We start from the raw sequence: 14,100 nt of genomic DNA, 5'->3' as shown, positions 1-14,100 counted from the left end.
CTCTTCCTCCCTCTGCATGACACTTCAGTATCCCATCTTCCACCCTTCCGGGTTCCTCCAGCCCTGAGCTCTCCCAAACCTGCTGTAAATAGGTCTTCTCACCCACTGCCTACTTGCTCCTCTATGAAATGCTGCTCCCTGCGGTCTCCTGCTATTAGCCTCCCTGGACTCTGAGTAGCAGCTGTTCATTAGTGTTTCTTTTGTGTTTTGATCCACCTTGGGACACTTCCACTTCAGCCCTTGGCTGTTTATTGTCTTTAATAGTCTCTTGTGAGGGATCTTGTCAAAAGCAGTTTAAAAATCCAAGCAAATTCTGTTCAACGGGGTCTCCTTCATCCAAAGCTTGACTGACTCTTTCAGAGCCTCCAGAGCAGAGTAGAAAGGCAGGTTTACCCCCTAGAGCCCTGCTGCTTTGACTTCATTGTGTGCTCATCCCAAGTCTTGCACTACCAGGTCCTCCATCTGACTCGTGGACAGTTTCCTTCTGCTTTAAGAATTTGTTTAAAAAACATATTAGCAAAATCTGCTCTTCACCTGCCAAGAGGGGTCACTTTCTACAATGAAGGATCTTCATAGATTTTAAGGCCAAAAGGGACGGATCAAATCTAATATGGATTGTCCTAAAACAAGCAGCATCACAAGGAAGGACCAAAGCAAGCCATAGTTATATCCTGTAGTTAGTAGTACAGCAGCACCATGAAGCTGTTTTTTATTCAGGGAACTTCTAACAGCAGCCAGGATTGTAGTTGAAACAGTCATGTTAGTGTAGCAACACATAAGCATGGCCTAGATCAAGTAACTTGTGTCAACATAGGGTGTACTGGGCGTTTAATGAAGGAGGAGAGGGTTAGCGAGCAGTGATAGCAATCCTGTATCTCTGGGTTGCCTTTCAGCCAGGAGAGATCCTGAAGCACTTGTTGCCTGGCATCACGAACTGAAATCCCTTTGCCCAGTACAGAAGTGCAGCCATCCCTAGAGTGAAATGGGACAGCTCTCCAGAAGGGGATGAATGACTGCACAACCTTAGGACAAGGAGTGAAGGACGGTGTCTAACCAAAACTACAGGGAGGGAATCTAGGCAGAGCACGTTTGGCCAAGACACTAGAGCTGTCAGCCTTCGCTTGTGCAAAAAGTGCCATAAGATGGTTTCAAATCTCATTCAAAAGACGAGCGCCCCAGCAGCACAGCCGAGCAGGGGCACTGGTTCTCCAGGGACATTGGAGAGAAGAATGCCAACTATTGAGTCACCAGCACCACTTCCTATTGCCCTGGAGTTTTCCCATGAAATCACTGCCCTAGTTTGACCCTGTTTAGCTTATGGGATGTGATGAGATCACAGCTTGAAGCCATATGCAACGGAGAATGCTTATTGCTCTCTAAGCCAGAGGCCTCAACCTTCAGCCACGCATCCAGCACGTGCTATCAGAAGTCACCAGATGCTGCCACTGCTGCTCGGAGAGCATAGGCCCAGCACTGGCAAGGAGAACTAGCCTTGTGACCTTTCTCAGAGCTCCTGCAGCAGCACCTGTCTGGCACGTTTCATCGGTGCGTGCTGGGAGTGTTCCATCGGCATACCGACAGCCCCGACCCCCCAGCCAGTCAAGCAGCTTGCTAACACCCCAGCCCCTTCAGGAACGCACATGCTGCTGCTTTTGCCTTCATAAATGTCCATCGGATGCCTCCAGGGGATATTTCCAGTTTCTGGTTTGGTTTACCTGATAGTGAGTGTCACTTCCTGGGTACTGGGATGCAAACACGGAGACGGCCGGCGCGCTGAACACCGTCAGACAATCGGCTGGACAATGTGTTACTCTTTCTCCATCCAATTAAATCTTCTATGAGGAATTTGCCCCCTACTTTAATGGGGAAGGAAAGGGGTTTTATGAATGCAATTGAGACAACCCTACAGTACCTGTATCACGGAACACCCCACTGTTAAGTGCTCAGTGCCTGGTTATGGCATGAGTGCTTGGAAGAGTCCCAGTGATGCACTAGGGAATGTTGTTTATAGGTAGCTTTGGAATCCACTCTCAGACTGTCCTTCCCCTCCCTCTCCATGTCCTTGGGGCCTGTCAGCCTAAGGATAAGGAAGGAGACACGTTTCCAGCACTCCGCATTACCCCGGAGCATGCTATAGATAAGTAGTATCCTTGGTGCCCCAAGCCCACCCAGAGCTTATCTGAATAGGGTTCTGGTGAGAGCCGGATCTAGTGAAGTACGTCGAGTTAGAGACCCCAGCACCAGGCAGACTCCAGCCCAGCAGGTTGCTAGTGGCTGTGTCTACAGGCGGGTATTTTCTGTACTGGTCGAGTTGAGCCCAGGATCCAGTGAGAAATGTTGGTGGTGGAAGATCCTGGTGTGGACAAGGGGGAACGCATCGCTTTGCGGGCTCAACTCGCTGACCTCTGCTAGTGTGGGCCTCCGACACTGGGGACTTTCTGCACTGAACTGCCTCCCTGTAATTGTAATGAACGCGGACAAGAAATTCTTAATGAATGTCATGCATGTTTGGGGGAAGCCTCTCTCCCCCCCCCCTCCCCGAAGGTCTCTGCATGTCACTGAGTGGGCTCCAGGAGAAGGCGCGTTGTATGGATTATTCTACATTGAAAATAAAATGAGACTTGAAGGTTTTAAGCCTGTTTTTTGCTCAGTGACGACAAGGGAATGGATCACGTCCTTCTCCGGGTTCTCAAGGTACTGAAGGCTGTTGGACCAGGGCTGCTTCTAGCACAGAATAGCAAAGCCAGCGTTGGGCAGCATTTCAGGTGTCCTTGAACAAACCATCCAGAACCGCAAGAGCTAGGGAGACATGGAGGCATCGCAGACCAAACAGAAAATCCGAAAATCCAAACAAACGCTGAGGAAAATCTGGGGTTTGGTTTCTAGTGAAAAATGTTAAAAACCTGGCAAATGCTGCAGTTTGCTAAGCAGAACATTCCGGCTGTGACCAGCTGAGCCCCCGTGATACAGCTTATGAAGCACCCTGTATCAGCAGAACTGTGCGGAGCTGGGCTGTTATAAAGGAAACAATAGTGGCAGAAAGTGTATTTGTAGGAGCACATCCGTCGTAACCCCCACACCACCGTGTTTGAGTGGACTGGGAGTCAGGAGACCTGGATCTCACTCTTGACTCTGCCACATATTTGTTGGATGTCCTTGCAGAACTCTCATAACCCGTTTGTGCCTCGGTTTCCCTATCTGTAACATGGAGACAGTTCTTACCTGCCTCTGTGAAGTGTTCTGGGAGCTGGGTGGAAGGCGCTGCCCCATGGGAGTCAAGGTAGCGGAACTAGTCCTCGGCTAGAGCACTAACCTTTAGGTCTGCATGCAGGCACCTTGAACAGCTGTCAGGAAATGCTCCCTCCAGGTCACACAATGCCAGAAGCAATCCAGAGGGAGCAGTGGAAAGCCCCTGTGATATTTGAGTTGCGTGAGGGGGAGGGCAGAGAACGCTGTTCCGCGCATCTAGAATACCCTGTTCCATTCTGAGCATCTCTGCTCCACAGGGGCATGGCCAAAACAGAGGAGAGTCAGGAAAAGGCAACAAAAATGAGTGCGCTAAAGGGAGTGGTGGAAACGCCATTGGTTGGAACACTGGGCTGGTTCTGAACACAGCACTGGAGAACAGGCTGAAGGGGACAGAGCTGTCATGGCACCGGGGGAAGCACTTGGATGTGACCAGATAGGTCTTTTCCATCCCCGATGTCCCTACACCACACAGAGGCACCTTCCCAGAGGGGTGTGGTGTATGGATCTGCTATGATGGTTACAGACTGGAGTAAATAACCCTCTTTCTCCCTTTTTCTCTCTTTGACATACAGGCAGCTTTGTCTGCTTCTCAATGCTGAAAACATCTTCCACTCCATGGCAGACATCCTGCTGCGGGAAGAGGACCTCAAGTTTGCCTCGACTATGGTCCACACTCTCAACACAATACTGCTGACTTCCTCCGAGCTCTTCCAACTGCGAAACCAGCTCAAGGACCTGAAGACCCCGGTATGTTGAACAGGAACACTTCCTCATTAAACAGGCTCTCCCCACCTCTTACCTCTCCGTGTGTACACGTGACCGAGGCTGTCACGTACCCAGGGCCCCTAGCGATCCTAGGGCAGAGTTGTCCCCTCAGGACATAGGCTGACATCTGACAGGTTTCTCTTGGAATGAATTAAGGGACTTGGCTGAGGGGAAGGAGATGCCTAGCCTTTTTCTCTGGCCAATACATAACCTCCGAGCCCCTTTGCTTCTCCTGTCTGTCTCACATACTTGCCTCTTGGTGCCCTAAACAGCAGCCCCAGCTTAAGACTTGATGGTAAGGAGCTGCTCAGTATTTTGCCTGGTGTCTGCCTTACACTCGTGTTCCCCACAGGGTACGGTCCAGGGGCTAGTGTTCAAGGAGGAAGAGAGCATCATGCAAGGGTTAGGATTTGGGTCTGATTCTTCGCTTTACCATTGACAGTGTGGCCTTGGGAGTCCTCTAACCTGCTCCTGACTCAGTTGATTTACTCTTGGCTTGAGCTTTCCCTGGTAGATGTTGAGGCTTAACAGTTGTACGGTGCTTTGAAGTCATAAGCGATACTGGGTCAGACCAAAGGTCCATCTACCCCAGTATCCTGTCTTCTGACAGTGGCCAATGCCAGGTGCCCCAGAGGGAATGAACAGAACAGGGAATCATAGAATATCAGGGTTGGAAGGGACCTCAAGAGGTCATCTAGTCCAACCCCCTGCTCCAAGCAGGACCAATCAAGTGATCTAGCCCCTGTCATCCATTCCCAGCTTCTGGGAGTTGGAGGTTTAGGGACACCCAGAGCATGGGGTTGCATCCATGACCATTTTAGCTAATAGCCACTGATGGACCTATTCTCCATGAACTTATCTAGTTCTTTTTTTAACTCATTCATGCTTTGGGCCTTCGCAACCTCTCTTGGTAATGAGTTCCACAGGTTGACTGTGTTGTGGGAAGAAGTGCTTCCTTATGTTTGTATTAAACCTTCTGCCTATTAATTTCATTGGGTGACCTTTGGTTCTTGTGTTATTTACCCCTTTACATAACTCTTAGTCACTTTCTCCACGCCATTCATGATGTTATAGACCTCTATCCTAGCCACCCTTAGTCATCTGTTTTCTAAGGTGAATGGTCCCAGTCTTCTTAATCTCTCCTCACATGGAAGCTGTTCCATACCCCTAATCATTTTTGCTGCTCTTTTCTGAACCTTTTCCAATTGTAATGTATCTTTTTCTAGATGGGGCGACCAGAACTGCGCGCAGTGTTCAAGGGGTGGGTGTACTAGTTTTATATAGTGGCATTATGATATTCTCTGTCTTCTTATCTATCCCTTTCCTAATGGTTCCTAACAGGCTGTTTGCTTTTCTGTCCTTGGTTGGAAGGGGCTATCTATGTGCAAAATGTGACCATTGTTCTTTGTTATTGCTGGAAGGAAGGATGGGTCCAAGAGCAGTGTGTGACTAGACCTGATTTATGTAGGGTCCGCATACACATTTCCTCTCCCATTGGAAGCCATAATCCTCAGTAATGTGACTAACTGTTGCCAAGAAAGATGCTGATATCTCAGGAAAAAAAGTCACTTTAGTTTGGGACTGAGCAGTTAGGGGTAGTGTGTACCTGTCTTTGTACACTGCATCATGACGCCGGAAGAGAGAAGCAGGTTACTATGTCAAGGAATCCAGATTGAACATTGCAAGTTCCATTGAAATCCAGTTTGGGGCCTTCCCCAGTCTCCTGGGATTGGAATCTCTATGTTCAGTCTCTCCCCAGAGGAGTGGTCCTTGCACACAACCTGTTCTGTATTCGGGTACTTCCTAGAGGCCTGAAACAAGATCAGGGCCCGATTGTGCTGGTGCTTTGCAGACACAGCAGTACCTGCCCCGAAGTGCTTAGGATCTAAATAGATGACAAAGGTGGGGAGAAATGGAGGTGCACTGAGACCAGCTGAGGTCCCATAGGAAGAATGGCAGAGCTCAATCGAATCTAGCTCTCCCAAGCTCCAGACCAGTGCCTGGCTGTGGGACCCCTCCCTCCCTAGGCTGGGTATTAAAATTTCCCTGAGTGCACACAAATCCCCCAGTGGGAACTGGTGCCAGGGCCCTCTCTGCCAAGCTGGAATGTGAATGTTTTTAATTGCTGGAGGCAATTGTCAATGGTGGTGCCTGGGGAGGCTTGGAGGCAGTTCCAAGTTTTGCGGCCCCCACTTCTGAGGGAGTTTCTGGTGCACACTGCTGAGAAGAGAACAGCCACTGTTGTGTAAGGTGATCCCATGGCACACGAGCCTTTCTGTCATGGGTCCCCCACAGCCACGGGTGCTCCCTAGCAGCTGACATCTGCCTCCCAGCTCCCAAAACAGGCACACGCTAGGAAGGGGACAGGTGATGGTGGTAGCATCACCCCATCACATTCTTCTCAAAGCCCCTCTGCTTCAGCTGTTCGCCCCTGAGGAGTTTGCGGTGCTCCCTGGGTCCCAAAGCAGGTGCTGCTGCCTGGGGAAATGAAGGCCCTGGGAGGCAGGGTGCAGGGGTGAGCTCTCCGGATGGCAGTTCTGGGGACTGAAGGGTGGAGAGCCTCCCCCCTGCCAGCTGGAGACTCAACCCTGCACTGTCCCTGTGTCCAAGACCGCGCCCTAGCCTCAGCCTTGGCTCCAGAGGCGGTGGGGTCTGAGCAATAGCAAGGCCTGCCTGTGAGCGCGCTGAGCCTCTGCCCGTCGTGGAGGAAGCGTTAACGCAGCTGTAACGTTGCTCTCAAAGGAGACAGTCGCCCTGTAGCTCCCTGGGAACTGGCTGCCTGGGAAGCTGACATCATCAGCTGAATTCTTTTCTACACATCCTGTGTTTTCCCAAGACTGCCCTGATTTCTTCAGCACTCCTGTTTTCTTGGTGTCTAAAGGGACTGGCGCTAGCCTGGCAGCTCTCCATTCAGAGCCCTCCCGCGCCGCCTTGTTGGCCATCAGTCAGGTGAACGCACCTCCGAGAGCTAGGTAAATAGCCAGCACCTGCAGGGGGCATCAGTTCTGGAGCCTTCGGTGTCACCCCTCCCCACGCCGAGGGCTGCAAACAGCGCCGCTCCAGAGCAAGGTCTGAGGCTGGCATCCCCTGTTCCGTCCCGCTGCCAGGCTGGGGTGAGGCCTGTGTCCTGGCTCCCTGGCACTCAGTTCAGAGCTCTCCTTTGTAATCAGGCCTGTGTTGGTAGACAGCCTTCAGCCCCAGTCCTTCGGTGCGTCTTGCAGCTCGCCGCCCACACACAGGAGCGCAGCAGGCTCTGTCGGCACCCACTGTGCTCCTGCCTTTCATGTCATTCAAGCTGTGTCAAGATAGTGCAGACCCCCGCCGTGTGCTCTGCTGCTCCGAGGGGTTCAGACGACTCCTCCGTGGGCCAGGGCAGAGAAGGAGCCGCAATAGGCAGCCTTCCCAAACCACTAACTACTAAGGAGGACTATTGGCTATTTCTGCAGAGGGAAACGCCCAAAGAGATGTCGGCCCCTCCTGTCTCCCCCTTGCTGTGCCTGTGCTCCCCGGCCTCAGAGTTCTCCGGTTCCGCACACAATAGCGTCCACATGATGATACCAGAGTTAAGGGTCTGTCGGTTTCCTTCATGACCTCTTATTAGTCAGCTGGCTTGAAACTTGGCATGGAAGATCCCAGCCCAGGGGAGATTTCTTCCACTCCACCCCAATTTTGGATAATACTGGATAACTTGTGCATTGATATTTTACAATCGTAGAGCTCACCTTACCCCAAAGAGCTTTCATATAATACAATTGAAATGCAGCCAGTGCTGGTGTGGAGGGCAGCAACCTAGTGCCACGATGCACAACAGTCTGCCAGCCACCCAGAGCAGACCCTGTGTTCTTATAACAGCTTTATGAGACCAGATTTCCAGCCTGCTCCACAAATGCTTGCATGAAAATGTATGAACAGCTGTGCATGAGTTTCTCCGGCATTGACCACAGCTGTGCACAGTTATGGTAATTGCACATGCAAATAGCCAGGGAGCTGGAGATGGTCATTTGCATTTATAAATACCACAGCTTCATGCACTATTGCACAACTTAGGAGTGTACTGGTATGTTCAGAAGTCCGGAAATCTAGCCCTTACTATTGTTCCAGGAGACCCACAGAATCCAGATTTGGATGGAGGCAGGGTTGAGTTGGCCTGGCTGAGCAGTGACCTTCTGGCTGCAGGCACTCTGTGTTTGGAACCTGAGGCCCTGCACACGACACCACCCCTTCATCCGTGGGTCTAACTCCCGCTTGCTTTCTTTTCCCCAGGAGAGTCGTAACCTGTTCTGCTGTCTCTACCGCTCCTGGTGCCACAACCCTGTGACGACTGTGTCCCTCTGCTTCCTCACCCAGAACTACAAACATGCTTACGACCTCATCCAGAAGTTGTATCCTTTTTGGTGCTGCTGGGGGTCTCCAAGGGAGTGGGCAGGGGGAGAGCAGGAGGGCAGCAGTGGTAACACTTTGTAGCCTAAACAGGGCAGCAGACCTGCCAAGCTGACTCTCCCTGGCTCACAAGGTCAGAGCTGAGCAGCCAGCCATGCCTCTGTTTTCATAACAAACAGTGGTGGAGTTAAACAGCTGATTAAGGATGATCCCTAACAAGGCCATTTGCCATCCCCTGGGCCAGGAAGGAGCCTTGGGATATTGTTTGCTGCTTTGTGTAAGGGAACTGCAGCAAGGACCTGAATTCACTGCCTACACCCCCTCTTGCAAGAAGCCTAAATAATTCTGAAAAAGTCTGAAACTCTCTCTCTCTCTCCTCTGGTGTGGTACCAGCCGATGGGGCTTTTCAGACAAACGGAGCTGAAATACCAGGGCGTCTGCAAGTTGAGAGAGCAGCCTGTGGGATGAATTGGGTCAAAATTGCTCTGTGCTCATGACTAGGACAGCAGACAATTTTCTCCACCGTCTTCCTGCTGGGCCCGGCTTGTGAAACCAGTTCTCTGTTCCACAGAGCACAGAGAAATCCTCTGGGGAGGAAGGATGGGCCTGTGGCTAAGGGACCAGCCTGGGACTTTGGGTTCAAGTTCTTGCTCCGCCACAGACTTCTTCGGATACCTTGTGCAAGTGTTTTTGTGCTGTGTTTGTTAGGCCTGAAGACGTTTGGGGAGGCTGAGGTGCTCATTTGGATAGTTTCTTTCCTCGATCATGCTGCTTCTGTGGAGATGGGGAGGGAGAACATGGAGGGCATGGGGCGTCCTATTCTGCCCATCCTTAACGGGGGACCCACTCAGATCTGCGGGTCAGGGCTGGGGCTTGTTGGTGGGAGGCGGCATGGAGCAAGCTTGCCCTGTTGCCTGGGCATTGGCTGAAGAAGAGGCCTTCAGGGCCACTGGACCTGCATCTTTCAGAATCTCTTTGAGATGGTCAGTTTCCTGACAAGTCGTCTCCTGGGCGTGATGTGCGCACATCACAACTACAGCCACTCTCTCCTTCATCCATCAGGCTGCCATTGCAGCAGCCTTTGCCTGGCTCTCCCCAGGAAACAGGATGTGGCAATCAGGGTTGGGTCAGCAGCACGTCAGCGGTTTGCCTAGACGCGTCCAGCCAGGGAGCTCCCCTGTTTGCCAGGACAGGTTGCTGCGAAGGATGCGGCTCGTGGGAGTTGTTCACACGTGCTTACACTTGAGCATCTCCTTTCATCCACCCTTTCACCTCTTCTGGCTGCCGTTATTTTCCCCTCCCCACAGATGAGCTGGGAGCTCCGCGGAGCAGCATTCTTGCCCTGCTCCATAATGGTTTTAAGCGGAGAGTTATATGATGTGGTTAGAAACTGCGTTTTCCTTCCTTCTCCACAGTGGAGTGAATGACCTGACTGGCGACAGACTGCAGCAAAGACGTTGCTTCTGGGCCAGCGGCTATGGTGCTCCCGTAACCTCACCCGTGAACAGGAAGCCAGCCTTCCACACTTCCCAGGGACCCTAACCTTTCTGCTCACGTGGGACAGCGAATGGAGTTGCGGGTCTAGAGGAGTGAGCGCCCGCTCTGAGGGGCAGGAGCACACACTACTTCCCTTGCTGCTCTAAATGCAGCAGAAAGCACAAGCCCAAGCTCCTTCAGCCAGCAGGAGCTGGGAGCACAACGCTCAGACCCTGCAGAGAGAGGGAATGTAGGGCTGCCAACTTCCTAATTGCACAAAACCAAACACCCCTTCTCTGAGACCCCGCCCCCCCACTCACTCCAGTCCCCTCCCTCCAGGCTCGCTCTCCCCCCTTCACTCACTTTCACTGGGCAGGGGTTGGGGTGCAGGGTCTGGGAGGGAGTTAGGGTGCAGGAGGGGGCTCAGGGCTGGGGGTTGGGGTGTGGGGTCTGGGAGGGAGTTAGGGCTGGAGGTTGGGGTGCGGGGTCTGGGAGGGAGTTAGGGTGCAGGAGGGGGCTCAGGGCTGGGGGTTGGGGTGTGGGGTCTGGGAGGGAGTTAGGGTGCAGGAGGGGGCTCAGGGCTGGGGGTTGGGGTGTGGGGTCTGGGAGGGAGTTAGGGCTGGAGGTTGGGGTGCGGGGTCTGGGAGGGAGTTAGGGTGCAGGAGGGGGCTCAGGGCTGGAGGTTGGGGTGTGGGGTCTGGGAGGGAGTTAGGGTTGGGGTGCGGGGTCTGGGAGGGAGTTAGGGTGCAGGAGGGGGCTCAGGGCTGGGGGTTGGGGTGTGGGGTCTGGAAGGGAGTTAGGGTGCGCAAAGGGGTTCCGACCTGGGGCAGGAGGTTCGGGGTGCAGGCTCCAGACGGGCAGCACTTACCTCAGGCGGCTCCCGGTTGGCGGCGCAGCGGCACAAAGGCAGGCTCCCTGCCCTGGCTCAGCGTTGCTCCTGGCAGCAGCCTGCCTGTCCGGCCCCTAGGCGAAGGTGCAGTCAGGCGGCTCTGCGCAGTGCACACTGCCCGCAGGCCCCATTGGCCGCAGTTCCCAGCCTACAGGAGCTGCGAAGCCGGCGCTGGGAGAGGGGGCAGCATGCAGAGCTTCCTTGAGTGCCCCGGCAGCCGCTTCGGGGAGCTGTGCAGAGCCAGGGCAAGGAGCCTGCCTTAGCCTCGCTGCGCCGGTCGGTCCCCCACCAGCTCGACCCTCCCTTGCTGCGGGAGCGAGAGTAACGGCCCTGGAAGTGTTTCCTGGGCTGGGGCTGGATAGTTTCTCCCTCTGGTTCGTTTTTGTGGGTGCAGAGAGAGGAAAGCGCCGCAGGGCTGTTACGGCCCAGCAGGGAGCGCAGTGGCTGGGGAAGAGAAGGGTCCCCTCCTCCTGTATCATTTACACTGGCAGGTGCCCACTCCGTCGGGTCCGTTTCTGCAGCTGAGGCCACTGTCTCATGCAGCTCTCGGAGGGGTCACCCTGCTGTCCTTAAAGCCCCACCGAGCAGTGGGGCCGTTCCCCTCTAACGGGTACAAAGCTCAGCCCCGCGGCCGCCTGGGCAGGGTGAAGGCGAAGGCAGGAGTCTCCAGTCCCAGCCCCACACAGAGAGCAGCTGATGGCATTGTGCCAGCTGGCTGCTGTCACTGACCTTCCTCTCCCCTGCTCCTGATCCCAGCTGCACCCTGGGATCCTTGTGCCCCCCCAGCTGCTGCTATGACAGCTGGCTGGTGGCTCCTGCGCTGCGTTCCTAGTGCTGATGCTTGCAATGCTATTCATGTTACAGTAGCACCTATTGCCAGGGGTTGTATAGAGTCACTGTCCCAAAGAGTTTTCACACTCAGCAGTGGAGACCCCGACACGTGTCTGTCCTTAGAAACGCCCTGTGGCAGCTTGGGGGTCGGCCCATTTGTGTTACAACATGGGGGAGGGGTTGTCTCCCTCCATGCGGACGGAAAACGAGCGTTGGCCTGGTTGGATCTGAACCAGGGTTAATCCTGGCCATTCCTGCAGCAGACATGGGGCCTGTGGGCTCATGCTCTGTCTGCTGCTTTAGTTTAGTTTTCAGCACAAGTGTGATCCAGCTGTCGCCCTTCCTGTGAGATTCTCGGCTCGCCTCGGCCCCTGTTGCTAGTTAAGCCGAGTGTTTCTTCACTTGGTTCCTTGGTTTATTTGGCCGGCTCATCCAGAGCCTCAAAAATGCTTCCTTGTTTAGAAAGCCCTGGGCAGAGGCAGCCGCTGAGGGCTCTGCTGGCGGGACCCAGACCAGTTTTCTGTGGTTCTCCGGTGGTTCCATTGACATCACTGTTTATGTTGAGCATAATGATTATTTCCATGTGCCAGCAAAACATGAAACTCCCGAAGTACATTTCCCTAAGCACAGGCTTGATAGTGATCTAAGTGATCCCCTCTGCTGTGCACTAGAGTTCATCTTAGGAGATGGGAACGCTTTGGATTGGTGCCGCGAGAGCCCAGTGCCGGCTGCAAGGGGAGGCTGTCACAATGCTAATGGGAACACTCGCTTTCCTTATGGAGAGCTCCTCGTAGTGATCTCTGTGGCCCACATTCGATAAACCCACTGCTGGCTTGAAGGGCAGCCTGACTTTCTCCGGGCTTGGAGAGACTCTTGGTTTCAAGAGTTGACTCCAGGTCCCCTTGAATTCTAGGCCACCTCCTTGCAGCCTCCTTCAACCTCCTACTTTGAGCCACTGCCTAATTGTGCACCCTCCCCTCACTCTCACTTGTTGTGCAGCTTCCTGTAGGAGTCAGCTGTTTGCAGCTTGATGGTATGGGTGGATAGGTGGTGAACAGAGCAGTTCCATTGAAGTAGGAGCTGGGGGGGGGTATTAGAGCAGAAACCAAAATAAGCCAGAAACCATAATCAATCTCTCTCACACACACACACAGAGTAATATTTTACTGCCCATATTTAGAAAAGACTCGGTCACGTTTCCAGATCAGCACTTGCGTGCACCCAGCCAGGTAATTCTATGCACACACTGGTTGCTGGGCAGTGATTTCCCATCTGCAGATGCAGGTGTGAGAGGTACAGCTGGAAACCTGACTCTGATGTGCAGGTCAACCCCAGCAGATACGCAGTAATTGGTCACATGGAAGAGAGAAGCAGGGGGTAATCTGCACTGCATCTGCACAACCCTATGTGCTACACATGAGTATCTGCCTCTTTGCTGGCTACTTAAACTGTGGTCAGCGGTGACCAAGGCTGCTCCTCTTTTATGGTGGAATTTCCTTAACAGACATGTCCAGCGGGGACCTGGAGGTCACAGTGGATTTCCTCACTGAGGTAGACAAGCTGGTGCAGCTCATTGAGTGTCCAATTTTCACGTGTAAGGATCATATGGAGCCCTTCCATAATTTGCTTTCTAGTAGCGAAGCGTGTGTACATGTGTGGGGGAAGGAGCGCCCGGTGCATGTACTGTCTGCATGCTCAGGCTCCCTGGGCATGTCCCCTCCCTGCTCCTTCATCACAAGTGGCAGCGCTGCACAAATAAATAGAGCAGAAGTTATGAGACTTTTTGCTGTGAGCGGTGTGAGACCTCCAGTAGAACTGTCCATCAGAGACACGCTGGATCGCTGCAGCAGGGAGGGAGGGCACTCCGAATGTAGGTTAACAGTACTAACAGCGTTGGCACTGAACAAAGAGATGGAAAGAACAGAGGGAACCCATTCCAAATGAGCCTCTTAGATTCATGTGTGTGGCTTCTGCACGTAGTCTGTGTATATGTGATGCTGCTCAGGGCAGTGGCATGGGAAAGCTGATACCTGTCTCTGTGTGAAGATATATACATGGAGAGATGGAGAACATTATAGTGCGAAAACAACAAGGAGTCCGGTGGCACCTTAAAGACTAACAGATTTATTTGGGCATAAGCTTTCGTGGGTAAAAACCTCACTTCTTCAGATACATTATAGTGCAGTGGCAGCTCTGCGTTGTGTTTGTCTAGTCTAAGTGCTCTAAAATCCACTCGCTGATGCAGGTAGTCTCGAAATTTGCTGGGCCTCATGGGAATGTGGGGTAAGGTTAATGGTCCAAATTTGGGGTCATCTAAGCATGGGGTTCCTGGGATACAGCCCCCCCTGAAAACATCATGTTACAAAAATCACCTGTTTGTGTTTTGTGCACACCCGGGGCTCAGACTATGACTCTGATTATCCCCAAACTTATCTCAGCCACACAGGATTGAGTTTGGCTAGTGTACGGCACCCACTGCTCCTTGCGGGAGGAGGGCAGATTTATATTGA

At 53.0% G+C, this 14,100-nt stretch overlaps 1 protein-coding gene across 1 annotated transcript in view; it reads left to right on the top strand.

The window, feature by feature from the left end:
* VAC14 (VAC14 component of PIKFYVE complex) overlaps positions 1-14,100 on the top strand; it is a 194,579-nt gene that overhangs the window by 162,219 nt on the left and 18,260 nt on the right. The window contains exons 15-17 of the mRNA XM_054048863.1: positions 3,822-3,996; positions 8,278-8,396; positions 13,105-13,184. Coding sequence (XP_053904838.1) covers positions 3,822-3,996; positions 8,278-8,396; positions 13,105-13,184 — 374 coding nt within the window. The remainder of the gene's footprint in view (positions 1-3,821; positions 3,997-8,277; positions 8,397-13,104; positions 13,185-14,100) is intronic.

This window comes from Malaclemys terrapin, chromosome 14, assembly GCF_027887155.1.
Source record: "Malaclemys terrapin pileata isolate rMalTer1 chromosome 14, rMalTer1.hap1, whole genome shotgun sequence".
Lineage (NCBI taxonomy): Eukaryota > Metazoa > Chordata > Testudines > Emydidae > Malaclemys > Malaclemys terrapin.
This window is presented reverse-complemented; position numbering and strand designations above follow the sequence as displayed.